The sequence below is a fragment of the Aptenodytes patagonicus genome, chromosome 2 (assembly GCF_965638725.1).
Source record: "Aptenodytes patagonicus chromosome 2, bAptPat1.pri.cur, whole genome shotgun sequence".
Taxonomy (NCBI): Eukaryota; Metazoa; Chordata; class Aves; order Sphenisciformes; family Spheniscidae; genus Aptenodytes; species Aptenodytes patagonicus.
Window position 1 is genome coordinate 121,739,231 of NC_134950.1, and position 27,213 is coordinate 121,766,443.

Below are 27,213 nucleotides of genomic sequence, written 5' to 3' on the forward strand. Positions count from 1 at the left end.
TTGATTTTGTTGTTTGTTCTTTTTGTAACCTGATGGTGAGGAGAACTTTTAGATCTTCTGATAGGAACATAGGAACAGCAAGTAGACTTTTTTTTCCTGGCAGATCTAATTCTATTGTCCTGAGGGAAAGGGAAGAAAGGATAGCTGACAGTTTGTCACCTAGGCTATTTCCTTATTGCATTTTTCTCCATGTTGCATATATAATCTGTTTCATAATTATTATTTTTTCTTATCTTTCCATGCTTACTAAATCCTTTGCAAATCGCTCTTTAGCATAAATGAAGAGTGTATCAGTATTCCAGATAAAGCTTGTTGCCTTTAACAGTACATTTTGCTTGAGAAAAGATTATACATGTTGTTCTATGATGTAATTTTTTATTTTAGGCAATTATACTTTTAACTGAACTCATCAGAGAGAACTTCAGAAATAGCAAATTGAAACAATGCCTTTTACCAGCACTTGGGGAGCTTCTTTACCTCATAGCCAGTGAGGTAAGACTATCAAGTGATCCTTACAAATTTAACAAATATGAAAAAAATTTCCCATGGAAAAGTAGACAAAAAAAGCAAATTACTTTATCATTTGTATCCTCAACAGTTTCTTGTCCTTGTATGTTCTGTGATACTTTTTCTACTTTAAGAATCAATCCAATCATGTACTTCATCTGAGATAAATTAAATTGCATTCTTCAAGTATAGAGTTTTAACTTCATAAAACAATTTTATCAATCACCATAATGACTGCTGGCCTCCAAGTGGCAGATCTAAGTGTTAGAACATCTTAGGTAGAGACTTTGATTAAATAGGATGTATCAGTACAGCCTATGATATCAATAAATTAATATCTAGTCCATATTAGATCTTATCCTAGCATGGTAGGATTCACAATGCTGTGGAAAAGGAAATGGAATGATCCTGACTAATTTCAAAAGGAATTATGGTGATTCCTGACTAGAACTGATTTAAACCTTCAGTCTAGAAATAGTAGATTCACATTAAAAATAAACAGAGGTTATTTGTAGAAAAGAAATGCTATTAATAGTAGGAATTGGAGATGACAGCTCCTCTAAACCCTCACCTTTCTCTTCCCTTATTCAAAGAGTAAAATACTTTATTTTACTTATTAGAAATGAAGGTGACTTCAAACAGAAAAAGCCTAGCCCTAGCTTCTCTGAAGCCTTTGTATTAACTGCATCATCTAATTGCTCTGAATGCTATCATGTTAGTTATCAGTCTGTGAAGTCACTTGATAAAGTAATGAAAATACCAAATGGATCTGTATTTTACTTACTGTAGTTATGACTTTGTGCTGAACTTCCATGTTTTATTGTCCTCATCCCCTAGCTCCTTTGCGTGTTCCACAAGGTGAAATGGTTGCCTGGGTTTTTGTAGGTTAGCAAGCATCGTCCTTTTCTGGTTAGGCAATTGCCGAAATATCTATCAAACACACAGAGTCACGGAACTTGTTCTAACATTGAGAAATTATGTTATGGAAAATACATCCACAGTCACAGTTTATTTTTATGTTTTAATACTTTCTCAGTTTTTCTAGGGGAAAAAAAAATTGTATTTAGCATCATCAGACAGATTGCAAACTGTGTAATTTTTAACCACTAATAAAACCAAATAATTTTCAAGTTGGAGTTTTAAGTTTATATTTGGCAAGAGTATTTTGCACTGCTTGATTTTATTTTGAAATTAAAGTTTAGTGATTGAAACAAATCTGTTTACACTGGCTCTATAACAGCAAAATGATTTGCATGCACTGACCCTAATAGATTTTTTTTTTCCCTGAAAATGTGAACTGACAAATTTTTTGAGTCTGTATGTATTTGTGAACTTCACAATGTTTGAAGCATGATAACTTGTATTTAAAAGGCAACTCTGTCATGTTTCAAGAAGATCTATAGTAATGGGTTGCATTGCTTTGAGTTATAACTAAGAAATTATTAGAGAATAGGAAGAAATATTTGGAACTACTCTACACATGAACTCAAGGCACTGTGTCGTGGTAAAATTTCAAAAATATCACTGTGATTTGTATGCTTGGAGACACTAACATTTTTTATTTTTTATTTAAATTTTTTAAGAAAAGCCCTTTATAAAGCTTTTCATTTCTCTATACTGTACCTACTTAACCTCAGAATACTGTAGTGTTGTAGGCATTTTGTTGCTCATTAAACTGCAGAACAGTAGTATTGAATGACCTTGCCAAGATCACACACCAAGTCAATGGTAGCATAATAAGATGAAACAAGAATGTTTATTCCCAATTTATATCTTTAAACAACAAAGCTTTATACCTTGACTAATTTAAGAATAAAATCATAACTGCATCTGACTAATTAGGAATTGTACACAAAATATTTTTATTTTTCTTTTTTCCTTGTTTTCTTCCATTTTGCTGTTCAGCCTGCTTGATTGTTTTATCAAGCTGCCAAATATTTATCATTTAAACTGTAATTTTTTGGAGGACATGGCAGTTTTTTATCTGTTTATTTATTCCCTCTGGGGTTTTGCTAAGTGTTTCTAGGTCCAACCACAATATTAATATTAAATAATGATAAAGATTATTTCTTTTTCATATGAACATTTGGTAAATCATAAGTTATCAAACACTTAAAATTAAGTTCAGCTATCTAGGTGCAGCATGATTCATTAGGTTAAATACAGGATCACTGGTTGCACTTCTGTGGCTTAGAAAATACTGGGAAAAAGTCCAGATAATCATAGTGCTCCTCTGCAATCCTAAACTCTGGTATTATGTGTGTACTTGCATATGAGATCTCATAAGTAAGATCTTACACTCCATTTCTGCACTTTTCTTCTGAACAGAAGCCAAGAGCAATGCACAAGTAGCATGAGCAGACTCCAGGGAGGATGTTCTGTTACTCTTAAGCAAGTTGCCTTGAGGGAAAAGTTTCAAGTTCTATGTAATATTTCTATTAATTTCGTGCTGTTTGTGTTATTAGGGTGCAGAACCTAAAGTTTTAACAAAATCAACATGGGCTGTGAGCAAAAAGTGGGAACATCCCCCAGTGTTTGGTGATATATTTAAATTTATTAAATGTCAAATTGTGTGGGTGTGTATAGGTAATTAAGAATGGTGCTAAGTTTCATACACCTTTTGCCTTTTTTTTTTTTTTTCTAACTAGGGACTAAACCTTGCAGAAAATCATTAATCAGTCTGAAGAATGGAAGAACTATTAATGTTTCAGGACTGCACCATTTCTTAAGGCTTTTTATAGTACATTTAATATGTATGGTTATAGAAAAACTTGACAGAATATCTGATTAAATTAGAGGAATAAAATGAGAAACAGACCCATGCCAGTTCCAGCATAGGCTGTCATTTTAACTCTGTCTTGTCTTCTGGTCTTGGCCTGCCTTTTCCAGGTGGAGAAGATTCCACTTTTGACTGTTAGAAAGTAACCTACCATCCTTTGAAACTTGGGCTGCATTTTCTTAAACTTATACACTAAGCCTTGGAAGGCAAACTGTGATCAGATGTCAATACGTTGTTACTCAGACAGGATGAAGGAGGTGGAATGTAGTAGATCTGATGTCTCGGTTGGATGTCAAACCACTTTTATTATTATTGTTTGTAAATTACTTCCAAGGAAAATTGTTCCATACCTCCTAATACAAAGTTAACAGAAGTAAAGCTTAAAAAAATGGGACATTTAACAAACTCATTTTCTCTATTGATATATGTTGCAAGTAAAGTTTTGATTTATTTTCAATAAAGAAGGAAAATTAATTTTAGTAGGCAATTCAGTAAAAGTTTTTGCTGCTAATGTGCTATGTTTTAATTAAATGCCTGGCATTATCACATCATGTATGTTGACTTAGTGTAGGCCACTCAGAAATCAGGAAATTCAGAAAGTATAATTTGTTTCTGCATCATTAATCCCCACCTTGCCCATCCTATGCTTTTTATTATAAAGTTAATTAGAATGCTAAAAGTAATTTACTAATATAATCAGTAGAGTTCAAGAAACGTATAATTTCTGAAGGAATTGTTGCTTGTCATCCTTTGTCTACTTAATAAGACAAGCTACACGTTGATTTCATGGCGCATCATCTTCATACCATCCAATGCCTATTGTTTCTCACTTTCTTTCCCAAAAGAGGCTATTTTTTTCACTTGCTAATATCTCTGTGTTACTAGCCTAGATACGGAGGTTGTTTTAGTTAAATGTTAATGATATCCAAGTGTCCTCTTTTAAACTTGAAGTTTTACAGTAGGCTACTGGGGTGGGGGGGAAGTGGAGTTCATTAACTTCTAATGGAAGAATCAAACCCCTGATTCAACTAGCAGTGAATTAGCCTCTCTAACAGGGTGATTTCAAGGAAATATACATAAAGATCTTGGAGGTTATTTCATACAGTAAGTTTTATTAGACACTTTATATCTTCCTGCATGGCTTTGAATATTTTTTTTCCAAAGTAAGTTTATATTTTTTTTTAGTTGCCAGACAAAAGTAATTTTGTTTGTTTGGTATAATTTAATCACATTTAAAGAGAAGCATTACTACTTTTAATAATCAGTTGTCTTTTTCTGTAGTAATCAAAATGATTGAGAGGAATGCAAGAATATCTTTTTGTGTGTGTGAATTAGAAGGAATCGATCAAACAAATATTAGGACAAATTCTGTTATGGATTTTGGGGGCTCTTTAAATGAGCTAATAAAATATAAATTTCTGTGCTGCACATGAAATAACTTTAAATAGTAATACTGCTCTGGAATTTAATATATTTTCTAGCATATGTTAATTTGAAATGTGTATAATATGAACCTTATTAAGAATCTGTTACCCATTTTTTATGTAGATGAGATTATTGTGATTTTTTGATTTGATCATTTGTGCCATTGGCTTCATTTCAGGAGGAAAAAAGGAAGCACCCCAGAGAATGCTGGGTTGTTCCCTTGGCTGCTTACACTGTTCTAATGAGGTGTCTTCGGGAAGGGGTAAGGCTCTTTCATTGTCCTCAATAGAATTTCCCCACTGTAATAACCCTTTAGGCATTGTGTGAGGATTGTAGCCTGCAGCACTGCAGTACCTTGTCAACCAAGTATTGCTCTTGAATTTAAATAATCGTGATAAGACCATGACCTAAGCAGGAGATTAATGCAAAAATGCAGTGTTGTTCTCTGTACATTCAACATTTATGCATTGCTGCTTGTTTTTTGGAAATGGGATTGTAAATATAAATTACTGTTAATAAATGTGGAATTTATTAATGCTGTGGCTTTCTTTTGAGAAATGTTCTGACAGTTTGTACTGTCCTCTTGGAATCTGATTTTCATACATCTTTCGTACATCTTTGAGCAAGATTTACTTTCTATTTTGAGGTGACTGATATAGAGTTTTTGAAAACTGCATTGTTATAGTACTGGGTTGTTAGCATTTTTCTGAGGCCAAAGAGAAGTAATTAGTTTTATTCTTGTACATGTGCTATGCTATGTTCTTCATTTTTCTTGGTGATGACTTAGCTGTGTTAGAAGAAGGGAAGAAAAACATGCATATAGTTCCAATTTGTAAAATGAAAAAGAATTGAGTAGAGGGTTGGCATTTACTGTTTATATGAGACTACTTGACTTTATTTTTGCCCAAGGCAAAGCTCAAGGCAGAAAACATGTCGGAGGTTGCTGGAGAGGGGAAAGCAAGAGAAATATCTTTTTTCTTCTTTTTTTGAGATCTTTATTGCCTACAGATTGTGATTAATAGAGGAAGAGTCTAGATGCATTTTAACATCTTCAAACCTTCAGGTGATCAAGAACACACAACTGTGTTTGTATTGTGGACTATTTCCAGCTCATAATTAGAGTAAGATGTCATTCTAAGGCACATTAGTGAGAAGCTACTTAATTATAAATTTAGTAATGGAAGACTTGCTATTTCTGAATATTCAGTACAGAGAAACTAAATCAAGATATCCATAAGACACTAATTTATTCCTAGAGAATAAAATCACTTCTTAGTCCTGAAACGTGTCAAAATTTTCTTAATAATTTATCTTGATATATTTTTCTTGAAAAAATAACACAAAAGAGAAATACATTTCCCATGCAATAGTTTGAATTTAAATTTACACTTAATTAAATTTAAGTTATGTAGGCTAACCAAGCACAGCTGTGCATTTCTACAGTTTCTGTTTGTGAAGATGCTTGAGGTTTGTAACGGAGTTTAAGTATTCATGCTTGTTTGTGCAAGTACAGTGCAAATGTACTAATACAAATTGCTCTGTCTCAGTTGTAGCAGCCTCAACTTTCCAGAACAGCACCATTTGAAGAATCAAAAATATCCATAATTATGTAAAGTACTTCACAACATATGAAAATGGAGAAGGAAACTTACCACCTAGTGTTACTAACTTTTACAATTTCTTTTGCTACTCTTTTCCTCCGCTGTTGTAGCAATCCTCTTCTTATCCTCCATAACTTTACCAGCCACCCATCTTTCTTGAAAAATGCTGTTGCAGCATCTAAAACTAGATAATTAAAATCATATTATTGTTAGACATCTGTTTGCAAGAGGTTTTTTTTTAAGGAAAGAATAATCAGATATAAAAAGTTTTTGTGCCAGACGTTTTAGATGCAGGAGTGAAGGAGGAATGAACAAAGATGGAAAAACAGAGAGAGAAAGATTTTAAAGTATTCAATAAAATTTATGGTGTCCTTTTTGCATATTTCTTTCAAAACATGTAAGAGTAGGACTACTGAAGTAGATGCATCCAGGATGATAGTATATCAGTCTCTTCAGTCTATCACATTATTTAGTGAAAAAGTAGATCTCTCAATCTTTAGCAGCAAAAGTTACACAAAAAATCTACTTAATGAATTTTTATGAAAACATCTGTGTGGTGTCATGAAACTGACTTACAACAGAACCACATGTCTTAGAAGTTTGTTTGTTTGTTTGTTTTAAAACCTGTTTGAAGCTGTAAAACTGTAGAATACTTTAGGATGGAATGGACCTCTGGAGGCCATCTAATCCAACCTCCTGCTCAAAGCAGGTCTAAATTGATGAGATTGCTCAGGGGCATGTCTATTTGACTCTTGAACGTCTCTAAGAATGGCGATCCCACAACCTCTCTGGGCAGTGCCTGGACCACCCGCATACTAGAAAACTTTCTCCTTGTATATGATTGGAGTTTCCCATGTTAAAACTTGTGGCCATTGCCTCTTGTCCTATGGCCATGCACCTCTGAGAACATCGGTCTCCAATTTCTCTTTATCCTTTGTAGTTGTAGACAGCAATAAGATCTTCCCTGAACCTTCTTTTCTCAAGGCTGAACAGCTCTCTCAGCCTTTCCTTGTATGTCATATTCTCCAGCCCTCTGACCAAAGAGATTCCTTTCTATGATGTGGACATGACTGGCACTGTGGACAAGGGGAGGGCAGTGGATGTTGTATGCCTTGACTTTAGGAAGGCCTTTGACACACTCTCCCATACATATCACCAAATTGGTGAGATACGGGCTGGATAAGTGGAAGATAAGGTGGGCAGGAAAATGCGCTCAAGTGATCAGTGGTGCAAATTCCAGCTGGCAGGCAATAACTAGCAGTGTCCCTCTGAGATCAATACTGTTTAATGCCTTCAGTAATGACCAGAGTGACCAACTGGAGTATATTCTCCAGTTGGGTAACACCAAATTGGTGGGGGGAGCAGCATCAATATGCTGGATGTCAGGGCTGCTAGTCAGAAGGACTAGGATAGGCTGGAGAAATGGGCTGACGGGAACCTCATGAAGCTCAACAAAAGTGAGAGCAAGGGCTTGCTTCTGGGATGGAATAACTGCCTGCAACCATATAAGTTCCCTAGGAAGCAGCTCTGCAGAAGGGGACTTGGGGGTACCAATGAAAAGTTGAACATGAGCCAGCAGTGTGCCTTAGCAGCAAAGAAGGGCTACAGCAACACAGGCTGTATTAGCAAGACAGTAGCCAGCAGGTTCGGGAAAGTGATTCTTCCCCTCTGTTCAGTGCTAATGAGACCACATCTGGAGTACTGTGTTCAGTTTTGGGCTCCCCAGTACAAGAAAGATGTTGACATGTTGTGAGTCCAGCAGAGTGCTACCAAGATGATAACTGGAAGAAAAATCCCTAATGTTCAGAATTGCTTCTTAATTCATTGCCAGATACGTTATGTTAAAGACCATGATTAACAGTATTGGCCCCAATATTGACCCTTGATAGCCCCAGCCGCCACAGCTGAACTTTTGTACTGCTGATCACAACCCTCTGAGTCTGGTGGTCCAACCAGCTTTCTACATACCTTGTAGTCCACTTAAGACCAAGTCTTTGCTATTTGGTTAGATATAGGAAACCATCTGCAGAGCCTTGTTAAAGCTGAAGTAAGTTAAACCCACTGCTCTCTGTTAGTCCGCTGACCCAGTCATCTCATAGTTGAAGCTTGTCACATTGGTCAGGTGGGTTTTGCTCTTCATAAATCTGTTCTGTTACCAGTTGTCTTGCCCTTCATGTACCTGCAAATACCTTCCAGGAGAATTTGCTCTGTATTTTTTCCAGGGACAGAGTTAGGGTTTCCTCTTCTTGCCCTTTGGAAGGTGGGCATGCCCTTTGCCCCCCCCCCCCCAGTCAACAGGATTATGTCCTGATCACTATAAACTTTTGAAGACGTGCTCCCTCACAACAATGCCAACTGGCTTCCTCAGCACATTTGGTTGCATCCTTTCTGGTTCAACGGACTTATGCATGTTCAGTTTGCTTAAGTGTCCCCTACCTCTGTCCTCCTGTTCTGTAGGTATACTTCACTCGCCCAGATTTTGCTATTTGGCACATGGGCATGGAAGGCCTGAGAGCAGTAAAGATTGAGGCAGAGAAGGCACTGACCTCCTGAGCTTTTTCTATGTCCTTTGGCCATGCCTCATTCAGCAGCAAACTCAATTTTCCTTAGTCTTATTTTTGTTACTGATGTACCAATTGAAACCCTTTGTGCTGCTTTTCAGCCCTCTCCAGTTTTCAAATCAGTGCTCTTTTCTGCTAACCTAATACTCTGGCTCTAATATGGTTTTGTTTGTTTGTTTTTTATGAGTCAATTTTGCATTGCTCTGGTAGCAGGCACAGAGCTGCTTTGTCCAGGCAGTGAGTGGCTCACAATGTTTAGTGGCTGATATGCAGATGTGGTAGGGGAGGGGATGAATGACACTTCCTCCCCCCCATCCTGCTGTGAAATAGGAGATAATAGAATCACAGAATCGTTGAGGTTGGAAAAGACGCTTAAGATCATCGAGTCCAACCGTCAACCTAACACTGCCAAGTCCACCACTACACCATGTCCCTAAGCACCACACCTACAGGTCTTTTCAATACCTCCAGGGATGGTGACTCAACCACTTCCCTGGACAGCCCGTTCCAATGCTTGAGAACCCTTTCGGTGAAGAGGTTTCTCCCAATCTCCAATCTAAACCTCCCCTGGCACAACTTGAGGCTGTTTCCTCTTGTCCTATTGCTTGTTACTTGGGAGAAACAGAAATACAAATAATTATAGTAATTATAATAATTATATAATTATTAATTATAATAACAATATAATAAATCATATGTAATAGATAATGTATTATAATTATATAATTATTATTAATAGTAATATATAATGATATATAATAGAAGCTATTAATAGAAATAGTTAAAACGCACAATCTAGAATTTTTTAAGGTCTGACTTAAAACTAAATTGAGGTTCTGTGCAAATTTTATTGCTTGCGCTAGTAAAGAACTGGATGTGAAAATCCTGAAAATACCGTCTAAATTTCTTTGCTGTTCTTAATGTTCTTTGCAGCTTAAGCTCTTAGCTGTTGTATTTCTTTTTTTTTACATTGTAGCCTGTAATCTGCTATTTATTCAATAAATTTCCCTGATCTAACAATTTATTACATGTAAGTAAGAGTTGTATTCTTACATTAGTAATTAAGAAATTATAATTACATTTAATTAAATCATAAATTTATTTTAATTTTTCTAAGCTTATTTAATTTTAGCGCAGTATGTTTTCTGGAGTTAATATTTCTGTATGGTCTCTGTTTATGAAAATGGCAAACTAACTTTTTGCAATAAATTCTGAATTACCACAGTGTGTTAAGTATATGCATTATAAAATACTTACTTGTAGTCTTTATTGCCAGTTAAGAAGCTTTATTTGATGCATTTAATAAGAATTCAAGAAAATAAAACCAGTTTATGTCATTCAGTACTATAGTTTATATAGCTTTGAGTTTTGTAAGATAAATTGACTGTCCTTCAGTTTCATAATGATCTCTGGAGTTTTATAAGATTCGTCATAATCAGAGCAAATTGCCCTCTGAAACAGAACAGTAGAGCAGGAAGGAGTTTCAAATATGCATGCGTCCCTTTTATTTGACTGTAAAGGAACAAAATGTTCAGGAAAATGCAGGTAGTGTTGTTTCCACATGCCTTCTATGCCTGAAAAATCTAACAGCAGCAAAGTGTATGTATAGGTGAAAGGAATTTTAGAACAATGGAGTAGAAGACTGGGAAATTCTTTTATCTGAACTTGTGATCCCCTACAGGTTTCCTGCACTTCAGTGCTGTTAACTTGAGATGGAAGTTGATTTTTCAATTCAGGCAAAGAACTGGTGTGTTTCATGATGTGTCAAAATAAGGAAATTGGTACACTCATAAATAACAAATGATAAGCCAAATTTGATGTGTTTGGTCTTGGTATAATGTTGCAGTCTGTGAGAACCCATGTAGTAAATATTCTAATATTTATTTACTAATCTTTTCCAACAACTGTTTCCAACAGGGACACACAATTCCTGTTCCAGGCATCTATATTGATTGTCTAAGTTCAACTTTTAAATATTTGTGTGCAGTCTTTAAGATGTCAGGGTCCTGATTTCTATAGCTAAAGTGCTTAGTTCTTACAGTTCCTGTGTTATGCAGTCATGAAACATATTTCTGTTTCAGAAAGGATATTCTTATTTAATATTAAGTACCTCATGCTAATGTGGGTACCCTTTTCCTTTCAACCATTTTACTTAGTTTATTCAAAACTCCTTTGCTAAAGTTACCCTTGTCTCCTTTACCCCAAATGTATCAACCCGTCTCTTATTTCAATCTCCTCATTGACTCTGCATATATTTTTTTGCTTTTCGTTATCACATTTAAGGTTCAACCTAATCTTAACTAAGCGAAATCTCAGCTTTAGTTTCTGCTTTACATTTGCCCCTCTTCACACTTATGTTCCAGTCACCTTTCCACTTCCACTGTTTTCTCCCTTACGTTTGCCCCTCCCTTCCTTCAGATCTTCTTTTTAAAACTTTTTTTTCAGATAGTCTTCTTAGAACTAATAATCTCTCCCATATCCAAACAACTTTTTGATGTCTCTTAGAGTTTTTGTTGTCTGACGTAGTCTGGATTATGTTGCTTTGATGAGGTCCTTCACTGAAACTAGACAGCTGAGTCAGAAACTGTGTGCAAGCCTCCGTTTAAGTTTTCCTCTGTGAAAGCAGAGAGGAACCATTGAAAAAGCTTTCAGAAGCTTGGTATCTGTCCCTTGCTGCTTACAAATGGCATGTAAATACAAGGTACACAATTATATACAATTTTAATAATAACGTCATAGAACCGGGAAAAAATGATATATAGGCAATACACTTGCATGGCTAAATTAATATATACAGCTATAGCTAATTAGCTGTATCTGGCTTTTAGAATGTGCATAATCCTCTCATTTTAAAGCATGGCACCTGGAGAATGTATTTGAATCAGAAATAGTGAATGAGGTTACAAAGGATGATTTTCTGTCTCTTGGATGTGCATTTTTCAAGGTACTGTGTAAGCAAGATTTTTAATAAATTAGAGCTTGCCAGTAAGCTATATAGTACACGTTTCCCTCTGACGTATAGAATTCTTCCTTTATGAGTGAGTAAGCTATAAATCTGAGGGGTTTGGTTCTGAACTGATGAGGAATTTTAATAATAAAAGATAACTTTAAGAAATAATTGCCAATATATAATATAAGGCAGTATGCTAAGGTATTCTTAGCCAGAGCAGCTCCTTTACAGTGAGTTTGAAGGAGAAAGGAGAATTTGGAGGAGAATAAAATCGTAACTATTTTCTCAGAAAGTATAGCACAGCCTATAGTATAAAGGTGATGGTCCAAATCATATATATTCTCACTTTTATTTCTTCTTTAGTTATCAGTTTTCTGGTTTATACTATAGGCAATTCTGTCAGTAAAAGTAATAATCTGAATCATACACATTACCACTTCAATTTCTTCTTTAGACATCAGTTTTTTAGTTTACTGACAGAATTGCCTATAGTATCCAAGCAATGGTCTGAGTTATATACATTATCATTTCAATTTCTTCTTTAGATCTCAGTTCTCTAGTTTACTGACAGAATTTTAAATTTTTTTCCACAGAAGGTATTTAAAATTTTTATTTCTACATGTTCCTTTTTCTCTGTGAAGGCTTTATATTGCAAATTGTTGCCAAATTAAGATTTAATTCTTATAATTGTGAATGCTTAGGTTGATACAGCTTTACTTCATTATGTTTGTAGTTTCTTTTTATTCTGTCTGTTTAGATTAAAGGAAGAAGTGTATGGAAGTTCATTGAGAATAATGATGGAATACAGTGTTACTTCCTCAATCTTTCAGCTTTTCCAATGTTTCTGTATCAGTATTATGCTTTTACTCAAGTGTCTGTATCTATGCACAGTATAATATAAAAAGATCATAAAAGATTTTATCTTAACCTTTAAATGAAATTATGCTATTTTTAGGTAGTATGTTGGTTAGTGTAGTGACTGTATCTTCAGCGCCTCCAAAACTTCTAGTGTCATGTTAAGTTTTTAACAATCAATAAAAATATCCAGTAGATTCAGTTATTTCCAAAAATGAAGAGAGATTCTTTGATGACTTTGACTTGCATTTCCCCCCCTCCCCAGTTGGAATAGAAAGACTTGATTAAAAGAAGTTCTATTCTAGCAGTTTACATCTATTTACCCTTTTGGTATTTGCTTTTTCACTCAGGGCTCATTTTCACTAAACATCCGTTACTTTAACTGGAAACAGGTACATCTGCAAGTGTTCAACATGACTGAAAATTAGGAGCTTTATCTTTAAGTGCATTTTATAAAACTAGTTGAAATCTAAACCCAGTGAAAGTAGAGTATGTGCTTCTTTTTTATACAGTTCTATTCATAGATTTAGATTTGATGCAGTTCATGATATGGACAGAGGTTAACTGTTATATGGAACTGCTTTACTCATATCTTGAAGATCCATTTCTGTTCACTAACATAGCTTAGGTCCTGGTAACGTGACAGGATGACTCCTTTCGTTAAGAGGACAAATATTAGTTTAAGTCAGGCTTCCTTTCCAGAGAGCTAATTAAGCAGAAAATGGTACAAGTCTTGTTGCTTAGACAGTGCTCAGGAATAGATCCCAGAGGAGCTGAGATGGACAATCTCAGGTGGCAGCAAATGGAGTTACTCTGACAGCCTCATTGAGTTTTCAGAGTACTGTGATGACACATGACCTTTTTCTAGCCAAAGTAGCAGGACTATCTGGCACAGGGAGTAACTTATCTCAGCGGTGGCTGAAAGGAAATAAAGCACATCTTCAGGACCAAATTTCATAGAATCATAGAATCATTAAGGTTGGAAAAGACCTCTAAGATCATCAAGTCCAACCGTCAACCCAACACCACCATGCCCACTAAACCATGTCCCTAAGCGCCTCATCTACACGTCTTTTAAATACCTCCAGGGATGGTGACTCAACCACTTTCCTGGGCAGCCTGTTCCAATGTTTAACCACTCTTTCAGTCAAGAAATTTTTCCTCATGTCCAATCTAAACCTCCCCTGCCGCAACTTGAGGCCATTTCCTCTCGTCCTATCACTAGTTACTTGGGAGAAGAGACTGACACCCCCCTCGCTACAACCTCCTTTCAGGTGGTTGTAGAGCACGATGAGGTCTCCCCTCAGTGTCCTTTTCTCCAGGCTAAACAGTCCCAGTTCCCTCAGCCACTCCTCATAAGACTTGTTCTCCAGACCCCTCACCAGCCTCGTTGCCCTTCTCTGGACACGCTCCAGCACCTCAACGTCCTTCTTGTAGTGAGGGGCCCAAAACTGAACACAGTATTCGAGGTGCGGCCTCACCAGTGCCGAGTACAGGGGCACGATCACTTCCCTACTCCTGCTGGCCACACTATTTCTGATACAGGCCAGGATGCCATTGGCCTTCTTGGCCGCCTGGGCACACTGCCGGCTCATGTTCAGCCGGCTGTCAACCAGCACCCCCAGGTCCTTTTCTGCTGGGCAGCTTTCTGGCCACTCTTCCCCAAGCCTGTAGCGCTGCATGGGGTTGTTGTGGACGAAGTGCAGGACCTGGCACTTGGCCTTGTTGAACCTCATACAGTTGGCCTGGGCCCATCGATCCAGCCTGTCCAGGTCCCTCTGCAGAGCCTTCCTACCCTCAAGCAGATCAGCACTCCCACACAACTTGGTGTCATCTGCAAACTTACTGAGGGCGCACTCGATCCCCTCGCCCAGATCATTGATAAAGATATGGAACAAGACCGGCCCCAGTACTGAGCCCTGGGGAACACCGCTCGTGACCGGCCGCCAACTGGATTGAACTCCATTCACCACAACTCTCTGGGCCCGGCCGTCCAGGCAGTGTTTTACCCAGCACAGAGTACCCCTGTCTAAGCCGTGAGCCGCCAGCTTCTCTAGGAGAATGCTGTGGGAGACGGTGTCAAAGGCCTTACTGAAGCCCAGGTAGACCACATCCACAGCCTTTCCCTCGTCCACTAGGCGGGTCACCTGGTCATAGAAGGAGATCAGGTTGGTCAAGCAGGACCTGCCTCTCATGAATCCGTGCTGGCTGGGCCTGATCCCCTGGTTGTCCCGCTCATGCCTTGTGAGCGCCCTCAAGATGAACCGCTCCATAATCTTCCCCGGCACCGAGGGGGAAATTTTGTGAAGAAAAGCTGTAATTGCATCTGGAAACTTCTTAACATTCGTAATAACTATTACCTCCTGTATAATGCTTTGATTATGATTTATTAATGGGATTATAGTGCATTTATGAAGTGTTTCTGCCTGCTTAAAGTAGCAGTGGAGTTCCAATTGGCATTCCTAGTAATCACTTCATCTATAAGAGAGATTTAACTTGACTATTAACATTTCAATTATGGATTCGATTTTAAATTCATATAGTCAGTTTGATAAATCCATGTATTTTTACCTTAACTATACCAAAAAAAAAAAAGACTGAAATTCAGTAGTATAATTCACAGAAAAAGATTAAAAATTAACATTATTTATAAAAAGTTTTGAGAAACTTAATTTTGGTAAACATGTATGTGTATTTGTATATTATACAATATATTGCAGTAATAAAAACTGTAAAAACAGAGAAGCCTAAATCGTCTTTGGTTTCATGGCTGTAAATCAGAAGGAAGACCAGAGAAATCAGTAGAGTTTTATAAAAGAGTGTAACTAGTTTAAATGGGAATTGGCTTTGGTATTTCTTCTAAGTATTTTGAGTAGAGCTGCAGTTCTTTGGGAGAACAGGAAGGGTTAGCATGAAAATGATGAATACAGCTGCTTTTTTTTTTTTTTAACAGCATTCTACTAGAGTTTCCAAATATTTCTACATCAGTGTCTATATTTTAGAATACCTAAGTCAGTAGAAGGAAGAGTGGCTATTGAATATATTTTCCATGAAGTGTAAGTTCTCCCCTTCTGGAAGGCTTTTGTACTGCTTTCTGAAAGGTTTCATTATCATTGCTCACAGTTGTTGGTGGTTCCGATTGTGAAGATAAATGTCAGAAATCCAAAGGTTAGTATGATAATGTGGAGATTAGTTTAAGAAAGAAATCAATTAGATATTATGATGAATTATTTGTGAAGCCAGGCTATGAGGTAGACTTGACAAATTAAATTGGTTGTCTTTCTTATATTAAAATTCACTCTTGCTGAAGTCAAGAATGCCATTTAAGACATTGTTGAAAGACTTCACTTATCCATAGCTAAAGACTGAGGTAAGGTGAGGCAATGCACAGCCAAAAAACCACCAGCAATGAATCTTCCAGTTCTGTTAAGGTAGAGACTCTGCTTTTAAGTGAAAGAAGAGTGAAGGAAAAAAAAAAAAAAGACATACTAAAGAAAGGAGATAAGGGGGAGAAGAGAGAAAGAGGGAAAGTAGAGAGTCTGCTTTTAAGTGATCTGTATTAAGTTAAGCTTCCATTGGAGTCAGTAACAGTTTTCTTGAGAAAGAACTGTTGCCATGTGATGTTCATGATGTGCTGATGGCTCGTGATTATTCTGACATGATGTTTTTTATTCCATGGAGACATTGTAGTATGTATAGTATTATGTAGGTATTAAAGCTACATATACAGTAGCTTTCCACAAATGATTTTGCAGATTTGTTTGATGATTATTTGATTAGTATTAAAAATATGAAGGATTCAGAATCCCTTATGGAAATTTAGGAATTGATGTAGAGAATGGGACCCAATGGTTTCTCTTAAACATTGGTCACGATTGTCTGTTTCAGAAGAGGAAGAGAATGGAATTATGGAATAACTTGACTTGCAAGAATTTTTTTCTTTATCCCAGGGGGTTGTTGGATCTTCTGAATAAAGAGGGTTTAATGTAATTAATTTTCTTTTTCCTAATGTAACTGTATATATCATAATCTTGCTCTTCAGAGCCTGTTGCAGTGATGAGTTTTGATAGACATTCATTCATTCATGAAACACTGATAACGGAATGCCTCTAACATACCAAAACCTTGTCATTTTTTAGTGACTACATTTAATTTGGGGTGATCATTTGGAGCTGAAAGATTTTGTATTAAATTATACTCGTATTGTCTTTGCAGTAGAAGAGAAAGTGGGGGAAGTAGGATCTGTAAACATAACTTTGTCACAAGTTGAGGTTTCCTATGAAATGGCTTTGGCAAGTATCAAATAAAATTCAGAAACCACACTAAGACAATATACATGGAATGAAACATGGCCATAGGCAGTAGTCTAAAAAGAAATCAAAAACATTAGAAACATTTGCATATGAGTTTTCCTTTCCTCTCCTTCCTATAGGAAGACCGGGTAGTGAACCATTTGGCAGCAAAGATCATTGAAAATGTTTGCACTACTCTGTCTTGCCATGCACAAGGATTTATTACAGGAGAAATTGGACCTGTCTTGTGGTACCTTTTCACACATTCTACAGTAGATTCTTTGAAGATAACTGCTGTTTCGGTAAGTAATTTCCTTTTGTGATACGGAAATGTTTTGGAGTTTATTTTGAAAAGCATTCTGAATTGAAACGGAAATGTTTTTGAGCATGTTTTCTGTATGTATATGTATTTATATTTCAGATTACATTAAAATATATTTACAAATTTTCTGAAATTGAAAAGTGCACAGTCCAGTCCTTATGAAAAGTCCTTGCAATTCATCATTTTCTGGAACATACATTTTCTTACACTGGTGATCATGGGTTATGTTTGAAAAGTTTTATCTTTCAAAGAATCAATTGAATTCTTGGAAAATTGAAATTTCTTTTTTGTATGATGTTTTACATGAAAAGCGTTAGTTCTTTTTGTCACAGACTTGCTTAGGCAACATATTTGAAATCATCACGTTACTTTCTATAAAATTGTCAGGGCTAGTCTTTGCCCTGAATTTGTAAGTTAATATAGGTTGATAATAAGACAAACAGAGCTATGACATGCAAGCAAAAGGTCTGGAACAAAAAGGTTTGTGAGGTAGAAAATACTTAGCAGGGCTGTGAGTTTAACCATATCTCTTGTTGACAAAACAAAAGCCTTAACCCACCGATACAGGTAATATTTTGGAACTGAACAATAAGTTGACTTACTTTAAATGAAGTGTGATAACTGGATGCTCATTTCCTGAGTAGAGCTCAGGCTCACTAATGAGTTTACTGTTGGCTTCCCAGATGGAAAATGGTAATGTTGCTGCTGCAGCAGTATGCACTTAGACATGTCTAGCATTGAAGTAATAAAAGAGAGAGAATTAAAGGTGTATCTGAAGTGTGGCTGAAAAGATAAATGGTAGAATAAATTTATAATTTTTAAAAATATATGTATTTATTAAACATTCACCTCAGTGTGTATTTGTGGCAGAGTCTTGCCTGGGAAATAAACTGCTCAAATACTGGGAAAATGTGTTGACCTTTTAGAACAGTAAGCTTATTTAGTAAAATACGTTACAGAAGCCTTTGTTCTGTGGTACCTGACATTCTTTGTAAAAACTTTAGTCTTAGAACTTTTATGGGTATAGGATTGTCAGTCTCTAAAAATGTAAAATATGTGTAACCTTTATATAGAGCATTTATAGCTTAAACCTGCTTATGAGTCTGGCTGGTAGGCTGCTTTTTCAGAAAGGCTCTTTTTGAGACTTTACCCATTTGATCTGTGAATTTTATGCTTACATCATGACTGTATATATGGTAAAAGACTGGAGATTAGAGTTTTGTTATTTCCTTTACTTATTGAGTATTTAAACAAGTCTGCTCAATCCTCTCTCCTACCACTACTTTTGCCATAAGGGCTGTTTTGTATCTTGTGCTTTCAGTTCTTGTCAATCATTAGACTGGGCAGTTGTTTGTTTGCTACTAGATCGTAGCTCTTTTTCTCTCTTTCAACTTGTCCTGAAGTTTTCCTCCTGTTTCTCTGCTATCCACTTGGAGAACTTTGCTTCAGTGTTTACCATTCCCGTGACTCCTACACCAGACTTCCAGAGCTGCTCCACTTGTAGCAGTCAGTTGGACAGTTAGGCCTGTTTTGTGTGCCACAGTGAGCAGCATATCCCAGAGAAACAGTCTGTCTGAACTACATTTGGACACTGAGCAAAGAAAGATCACCAGAGGAAATGTCAGTGGGCTTTTTTTTTCTTTTTTTTTTTTAAATCCTCTTGAAAAGTCAGTTTCTTCTTGGAAAATATAGTATGCTTGAGGTAGGCAAGAGCTTTTTTTCTGCTCAGTAAGGCGCAGAAGTTGTATTCTTGAGAATCAGAAGTGTACTTGTCATCAGGGCAGACTCACTACAGCTTTTTGTAGCAGTGGGCTTAGAGGACAGTATCATCAGTGCCATATGGTTTATACACTGCCCTTAGATGAGGTTTCTAGTGACTATGAGAAGAGAGGGTTGTTGTTTGTCCCTCTCTATCCTCAGCCTCTTTTGAGATCCCAGATCAATTGATCCTCCCAAGGCTGTAAGGTTGAGGTGAGCCACTGAGAAATCTTTTCTTTGTCATAGTATTTATGCTATGGGTAGCTAGCCTCTCCTAAACACTACTGGAGTTGCCTTTTTTCCATAACACCTGATGAGAAGAAAATCTTCATGCATCTTATCTGGAAGGTAGGAAAAAATGCTTAAGAGGAAGCTAAAACCTGAAGAGCTTATTGTAGCCTAGTTGACGACTCCTTTTTTTTTTTTTTTTTTTTTTTACTTTTTTCTTTTTGTGTCCACTGACAGCTGCCACTACTTACTAGTCAATGAAGCTTTTTTAATGGCTCAGTTCAGTCAAACAGTTCTGGCATTTTTGTGGTCTCTTCCAAGTGAGGAGATTGAAAGTATCATAAATTTTGAGTTCCTCCGTTCCTTCACCTCTTGTCACTGCAGCTGTGATAGAGCAATGTGATCTCTATGGGCTTCTTGTTCAACCAGAGATGTTAAATGCAGTGACGTGCATAGTAAGTTACCATATTTATACTGTAGTTCAAAATTGAATCATCTGGCACTCCTGGGTTGGCACTTATAAGACTTGCAGTGATATTGTTTTTGCCAAGCTCTTACCTCCTGATTTTTTTTTCTTTCCTTTATAATGCAAATTCATAGACTTAGTTGTCAAAGCTTATCAGTCTTCAAGAACTACTCTAGAAGCCCTTATAGATGACATATGTTAGGACAAAGCAGTGTGTTTTAGGAGATCATGATAGCTGCAATTACCAGGATTCCCTAGAGAAACTCAGCTGATTTGTGGGACATCCTTTCAATGGCAGTTGTCAATCTAAGTAGGAAAGATGCATTTTTATCATTCTATTAACTTTTCTCTGTCAAAATTCCTTAGCAGTGCATGCTTTAGTGTTGAGGCCAGCGTTTTAAGGTGACGACCAAGTTGTGTGTGCACACTGAGTTCTGCTGAGGCAAAAATTTCTTCAACATCTTGTGCAAATCTGTTTTATAAATGTACGTATGGACAATATAACAAAAAAACCCTATTCCCAACTAACATTTTTTTCCTCTGAAGGCAGTAGGCTTACTGGAGATCATACCTTCCCCTTAGGTAGTTACTGAGGTTTTAGTCATGCTGGAGGTCGGGCTTGCTCCAGCCTAACATATTGAAGAGCTTTGGGTGAAAGCAGCAGTGAGGGGGACTGCAAGAGTAGGAGGCATTGATTCTTCTACATCCTTGGTCCAACTGTTTTGTTTCTTGTTTTTCTGGTCTTCATGAAAATTATTGCTATCCATGTAGCCCATTCCATCTCCTTCTTCCAGACAGATCATTTCACACAGCTGTGCTTGGGTCTGAATGTGTTCCTGGATTTTCCCCTCTGCTGTTTTGGGGATTGTGTCCTTTATCAAAAGACTGAGGTTTAATTATTTTATACCACATATGAAGTGAATTGGACAAGGAAGCTTCTAAAGTAGGATACACTAAGGTGGTACTCTAATCCTTTTGCTGCTTTGTAGTGAAACACTAAAGTAACAAGAGGGTGAACTTACTTGTTGGATTTATTACTCAATGCCTGATATAAGTCATGGTTATGTATTAATACTGCTGGGGTATTTGGGTATATAATCTTAACTTTAGAAAAAAATAACCAATCAATATTGAAATCTAGCACAGGCAGATCTTTTACCAACTGAAGTTTACAGAGATTTCAGTAACATACTAATTTTTAAAGTAAAATACTAATGTATTCCCCAGCTATATTGTACTGTACAATTTCTACGTTCATTAAATTGTTGCTATAGATATGTAGGCATCTTTATTCTGCATGACCACATAAATTGAGATCATCAGTGTCCTATTGTATTTTATTCTGCAGTCATATCTGCCTTATTTGAATGTATCCTGAAGAACTTATGCTTGACTGACATCTGTATTCACATGTAAAAATACATTTCTGTTAAGAAATACATGTGTCATATCTTCACCTACAGCTAGCAGGCTGTCTGCAAAGTATATCAGTAGTAAAGCACTATGGAATTTTACTTATGGTTATTTCAATCAATAATAAAAATATATCAAGAAGATTCTCTGTCTTCAGTCTTTGGAGTCAAGAAATGACACTTTACCTTGTCCTGCCTGTCAGAGGTGGCAAATGGGACTATGTCTCAGTATTTCTGTTCACTTTGGAGTCCCACATGTCTCAGGTAAATATCACAGATTTTGCCTGTAGGAAAGCTATATCTTTTTATCATTTTGCTAGACTCAGAGAAGAAATAATTCTGTAAGATGTCAAAGTGACGTTCTGACAAGCTCAGCAGCAGAAGGAATATTTTCTTTCCAGTATACTGAAAGTTTTTTAATTTTTTTTTTAATAACTTTTAAATTTGTTTCTGAGATGGCTTTTTCTGCTGGAGGAGGAGTAAGAAAACATAAGCCACTTAAGTGGAAACTAATTTGGGAAAGCTCAACATGATCTTTTGGGGGGGGTGTTTCTGGTTTTTTCTTAAATAATTGGCGCTGAATAGTTTCTTTCAGAGACTTAGGTATTGCAGATACATTAATGCATTCATTCTCAAACTTGAGAGAGTCATGGAGTACATCCTGAAAGGGTGAATGTTATCCAGCCACTGTATGGCATGTAAGACCAGAAGGCAATGGATAGGGCATAGATGATCATAGTGAATGATCATTGGTGAATGGAGTTACATCCAGTTGGCGGCCGGTCACGAGCGGTGTTCCCCAGGGCTCAGTACTGGGGCCGGTCTTGTTTAATATCTTTATTGATGATCTGGATGAGGGGATTGAGTGCACCCTCAGTAAGTTTGCAGACGACACCAAGTTGGGCGGGAGTGTTGATCTGCTCGAGGGTAGGAAGGCTCTGCAGAGGGACCTGGACAGGCTGGATGGATGGGCCCAGGCCAACTGTATGAGGTTCAACAAGGCCAAGTGCCAGGTCCTGCACTTCGGCCACAACAACCCCATGCAGCGCTACAGGCTTGGGGAAGAGTGGCTGGAAAGCTGCCCAGCAGAGAAGGACCTGGGGGTGCTGGTCGACAGCCGGCTGAACATGAGCCGGCAGTGTGCCCAGGCGGCCAAGAAGGCCAATGGCATCCTGGCCTGTATCAGAAACAGTGTGGCCAGCAGGAGTAGGGAAGTGATCGTGCCCCTGTACTCGGCACTGGTGAGGCCGCACCTCGAATACTGTGTTCAGTTTTGGGCCCCTCACTACAAGAAGGACGTTGAGGTGCTGGAGCGTGTCCAGAGAAGGGCAACGAGGCTGGTGAGGGGTCTGGAGAACAAGTCTTATGAGGAGTGGCTGAGGGAACTGGGACTGTTTAGCCTGGAAAAAAGGAGGCTGAGGGGAGACCTTATCGCTCTCTACAACTACCTGAAAGGAGGTTGTAGCGAGGTGGGTGTTGGTCTTTTCTCCGAAGTAACTAGCGATAGGACGAGAGGAAATGGCCTCAAGTTGCGGCAGGGGAGGTTTAGATTGGACATGAGGAAAAATTTCTTGACTGAAAGAGTGGTGAAACATTGGAACAGGCTGCCCAGGGAAGTGGTGGAGTCCCCATCCCTGGAGGTATTTAAAAGACGTGTAGATGAGGCGCTTAGGGACATGGTTTAGTGGGCATGGTGGTGTTGGGTTGACGGTTGGATTCGATGATCTTAGAGGTCTTTTCCAACCTCAACGATTCTATGATTCTATGATAGAATCATAGAATAATTCAAGCTGGAAGGGACTGATGAGGATCATGATGCTAGGGTTGGAGCTGCTGGGAGAAAAGGTGCTGGTTAAGGTTGTGCAGAGAGCAAGGACAGAGAAGCCAATACCAGGAGAGGCTCTGCCAATGCCTTACTCTCACTGCGATCATTTCCTGTTCCAAGACCGCTGCTGAGAGATGATGGTGTGAGCTCTACTCTTACCTCTTCTCATCATTGGTTCCCAGTTCCTGCTCCACCACCTTTTGACCTATCTCCATCTGTTCTCTCCAGATACTGAATCTACTGAAGTGATTTAATATACTTTGTCTCCTATCCCCCATTAAACTCTATCTTCTGCTTTTCTGCTGAAGTGTTGGTTTCACTCATACAGCAGAGCATTCTGTGAGATACAAGCTAATGGGAGTTTAAAGCTTCTCCCCTTGGCTGTTTGTGGGCTTGAGTTTTCCTGCTGTCTCCAAAGCTGCAATATGATCCTAGAAAACAGCCATGTCTTTCCTACCAGATTTGCCTGGAGGTCATCTGATGGCCTGTGGCTATGGTCACCCTTGTTTGACGAGGTCTGTAGCAGAGAGCTAAGGCATTGGCAGGTTTGCATACACCACGTTAGGACACCAAGTTAGCTCCATGTTGCTTTGACACAGTCTGTGCCTAGGTCCCAGCAGTTCACTGGTAATATGACCCTCAAGGATATGTTTAGTGAATGTGCATACCTCCTGGCCACTCATTTTGAGAACTCAGACTAGAGGTGAAGGACTGGATTGTATCCTTGGGGAAATAGAGCATGCTGTACTAAGAAACTGAGATTGAGTGTCTGTGTTTTAGAAGAAGGGAGGAAAAAAAAAGAAGAAGAAAAAAAAAAAAAAGGCTGCAGTCGATATGGTTCCTGGACCAGAAAGGATGAGGAAGAACAGGAGCAGAGTAAATGAATGACATCAATAAAATGTCTGTTTAAAAATAATAAATTCTTGATTTATTGTCTTTTATGCCCTTTTTTAAATTTATTTTTTAGCGTGTTTTGAGTAACGTTTCTAAGGCCACTGGTGAACTGGGCAGTTTCTGACGTTCCTACATGGAAAGCTTTTCTCTGATGATAGTATTCTGTGGGTGTAATTGATTATAGTTTCTCTTAAATAAGACCTCACTATTGAATGCACACCAAGTATGCAGCAATTTCTAAATATAGCTGGTCTGAAGAAAACAAAGAAGTGGTAATATTGCCTACTTTTCACAGAAGAAAGTCGCCTTCAGAGTTTTTCCCTAAAATCAATTCAGATTTTCACGTGAATAATATAATTGACAAAATCTGTTTTCCTATCCTAACACTACATTCAAGCCAAAGAAAATGAAATTTTAAATATCTAAAGAGTCTTATTTTCTTTATCTGGAGAGAACAAAAGCAGTTATAGTATCTTGAAGGTTGCATTTCCAGAGGTATCAAAAGGAAAAGCTGTGTTGACTTGGAGATGAATCAACCCTGGAGGTTATTTGGTAATGTTTGTTATGAAATAGCTAAGTTAGTATACACTGAACAGATTTGTGCTCACTTCACTAGAGTGCAGTCAGTGTCTCCATTTTCTGTTAGAATTGTTTTAATTACTGATATTTGTAAACCAACCATTTGGAGAATAGTTTGCATGTTTACTAAACACTGTTCCTTAACAAGTGTCTAGACCTAAAGTAGTATCTAGATCTAAAGATAGACTTTAGATAGTGAACTACTACATATGAGATCATGGTCCATGAGCAGAGAGAGAGAAGAAAGATGCCCAACTTTATGGGTGACCAGAATTTTTGTGGTGTGTGCTATCTCTCTATTTTCTGCTGCCTGTGTTCCTTTCTAGTACAGTGTTATCTGACGCTACCTACATTCTGTGCTGATAAAAGACTTAAGCATGGACTATACCGCTCCATCATTATTATTCTCTAGAGGGAAAGAGTAATGTGACTCTGATGTTGATGTTGGTGTACCAAAGATTTCAGTTTCAGCTGCATGGAGTGTATAGCAATGCATTTAGAAGACTTCCAGGTCTCTAAAAATAAGTAGCCTTTTCCCCTAATATTTGTCTTATGAATGAAACTGTATGAATTCTCTATATTTCTAAACTATTGGAGAAGTCACCACCTGTTTTTATTCTCCATTATTTTTCTTGAGATAATAATCCCATTAAATAACAACAGGATTTTTTTTTCCACTTTTGTAGGCTTTATGCAGAATTACTCGTTACTCACCCAATGCTTTCCAGAGTGTCATTGAAAAAGTGGGATTAACAGCTGTACTAAATTCCTTGGCAAATGGAATATGCAAAATTCAGCAGTACATGCTCACCATGTTTTCGGCAATGTTGTCATGTGGGATTCATCTACAGAGGCTGATTCAAGAAAAGGTTTGATTTCAGATTAATATTACTCACTGACATGGAATTTCACTAATGGAAAGTTAAAGTTGGCTCTGGTAGTGTTTTTGTGTTTTCAAAATGCTTACTCAGTGACACGTATGTGAATAGCAGGAAATGAGGAATATGTTTATTTTATATTTTTATTTGCTTAAAATCTAGATAATGAGGAGTATAGTTTTTCTTTCTCTCTCTCAGATCTTCAAGAGCTGCTACTAATGGGTATATAAATTGCTACTGCAGCTAGAATTCAATCAATTCAGAAAGCTCTAGCCTGACCGTAACTGATAATGGCCCTAAGGAAAAACAATAAGGAATGCATGAGGACAACTATTTGACATAGCTCTCTTAGACATTTAAAAAAGAAAATAATGAATGCCCTGATTGAATCTAAAGCTGTACTTTATGCTCTCCTTAAAGGACCTTAGACCAATTTGTAAGTGAAATGTCTTGCAGAAATTAGCATTTTAATAACTTAGGGTTTTCTTTTTAGTGTCACTGAATAAAACTACTGGTTCTGATTTATGGCTAATACAATTTTTGGAAGATATGATTAAAAGTGTTCTATTTTGATCACCAAATTATTCTGTGTTTAGAGAAATAGTGTTTTTTTTTTTGGCAGTAAGTCTGCACAATTCATAAACAAAAGTAATCCCCCTCTGCTTGGAAAGGATAAAAATCACAAAGAAAATAGGAACTCTAGCTCATGTTTTCATCAGATAGTCTGCTGTAATGCATGCTGTAACCTGACAGTCATCTTGACCATAATAATCTATTAGGCTTTAGTTGAGAGAGATTAATTTGATTTCTGTACACATTGTTTTAACAACAATGTTTAAATTAAAAAATAATCTATTGTTTTCCACCCATCTCTTCTTGCAGCCTGAAATCACTCATTCTCTTCCTGAAAGTCATTTCTGTGCCTTGTCAGAATTACCAATGTGTTTCTGTAAACACATGTCAGCTGGCCTTAAGTTTTCCACAGATTCCACTACAACAGCACTAACAAGTGGCAAATTGTCCTGTAATGTCACAGTTTCTAATAGTGCACATTACTGTAAGTTGGTGGTATAATATGTTCAAAAAATATTCACTTGAACATTCAGCGAAAGAATGCAATGTGTAATAAGCATGTGGCTACAGCATGATGCTTTCTGTGAAGAATTTCTTGTTTATATGGGACTTACATTGCTAAAAGAACTCCCTTTCTGATACTGCAGTTCCTATGAACTATTTTAATCAAATTTTTGACGTTATAAAAATAATCAACTCTGAAATTCTCCAACTAGTTATAGGAAAATAGAAGGTATTTTATTGGCATGCAGTACAGTAATGGCTGAAACTTTGTGGGTTTAAAATTGCTGCTTAATCATTAATGAATTGTCATAGGTGTTTTGTGAGCAAGTGTTGCAATTTTGCAGATTAGAAAATTGAAATATAGACAAATAGACATTCTTTTAACGGCATATATCAAACTAATGATAGAAGTGGGAATAGTACCCAAAGCTGTACCTGAAAAAACATTGTGCTTTAAAACTGGTAAAGAAGGTCTAGTTCTACTGCATGTGCCTGCATTTGGTAACTGTATCTGCTTTACAGCTCAGATAAATCTGTATCTCATAGAATGTCTATTTTGCTCAAATTAGACTGTAGGATTTTGGAAGCAGAAACTAGATTTCTGTTTTTCTTGAGTAGGATCTAAAAATACAATCCTGCTCCCGAATTGAACTGCCAGGTACTATCACATTACATGGAGTAATAATATTTTATTGCTGAAAACTGAATTGAATAATCCATGCACTTTTCAGTATTCTGTGAGCATGACACACAAGTCCACATTGACGAGAGAAGGGAAAAGAAAAAACAAGTGGGTAGTGTTGG

The 27,213-nt window shown here is 37.2% G+C and overlaps 1 protein-coding gene across 1 annotated transcript in view; it reads left to right on the forward strand.

The window, feature by feature from the left end:
- ULK4 (unc-51 like kinase 4) overlaps nt 1–27,213 on the forward strand; it is a 260,277-nt gene that overhangs the window by 45,891 nt on the left and 187,173 nt on the right. The window contains exons 20-23 of the mRNA XM_076331013.1: nt 385–492; nt 4,890–4,973; nt 17,111–17,272; nt 25,141–25,323. Of these exons, the coding sequence (XP_076187128.1) occupies nt 385–492; nt 4,890–4,973; nt 17,111–17,272; nt 25,141–25,323 (537 nt within the window). The remainder of the gene's footprint in view (nt 1–384; nt 493–4,889; nt 4,974–17,110; nt 17,273–25,140; nt 25,324–27,213) is intronic.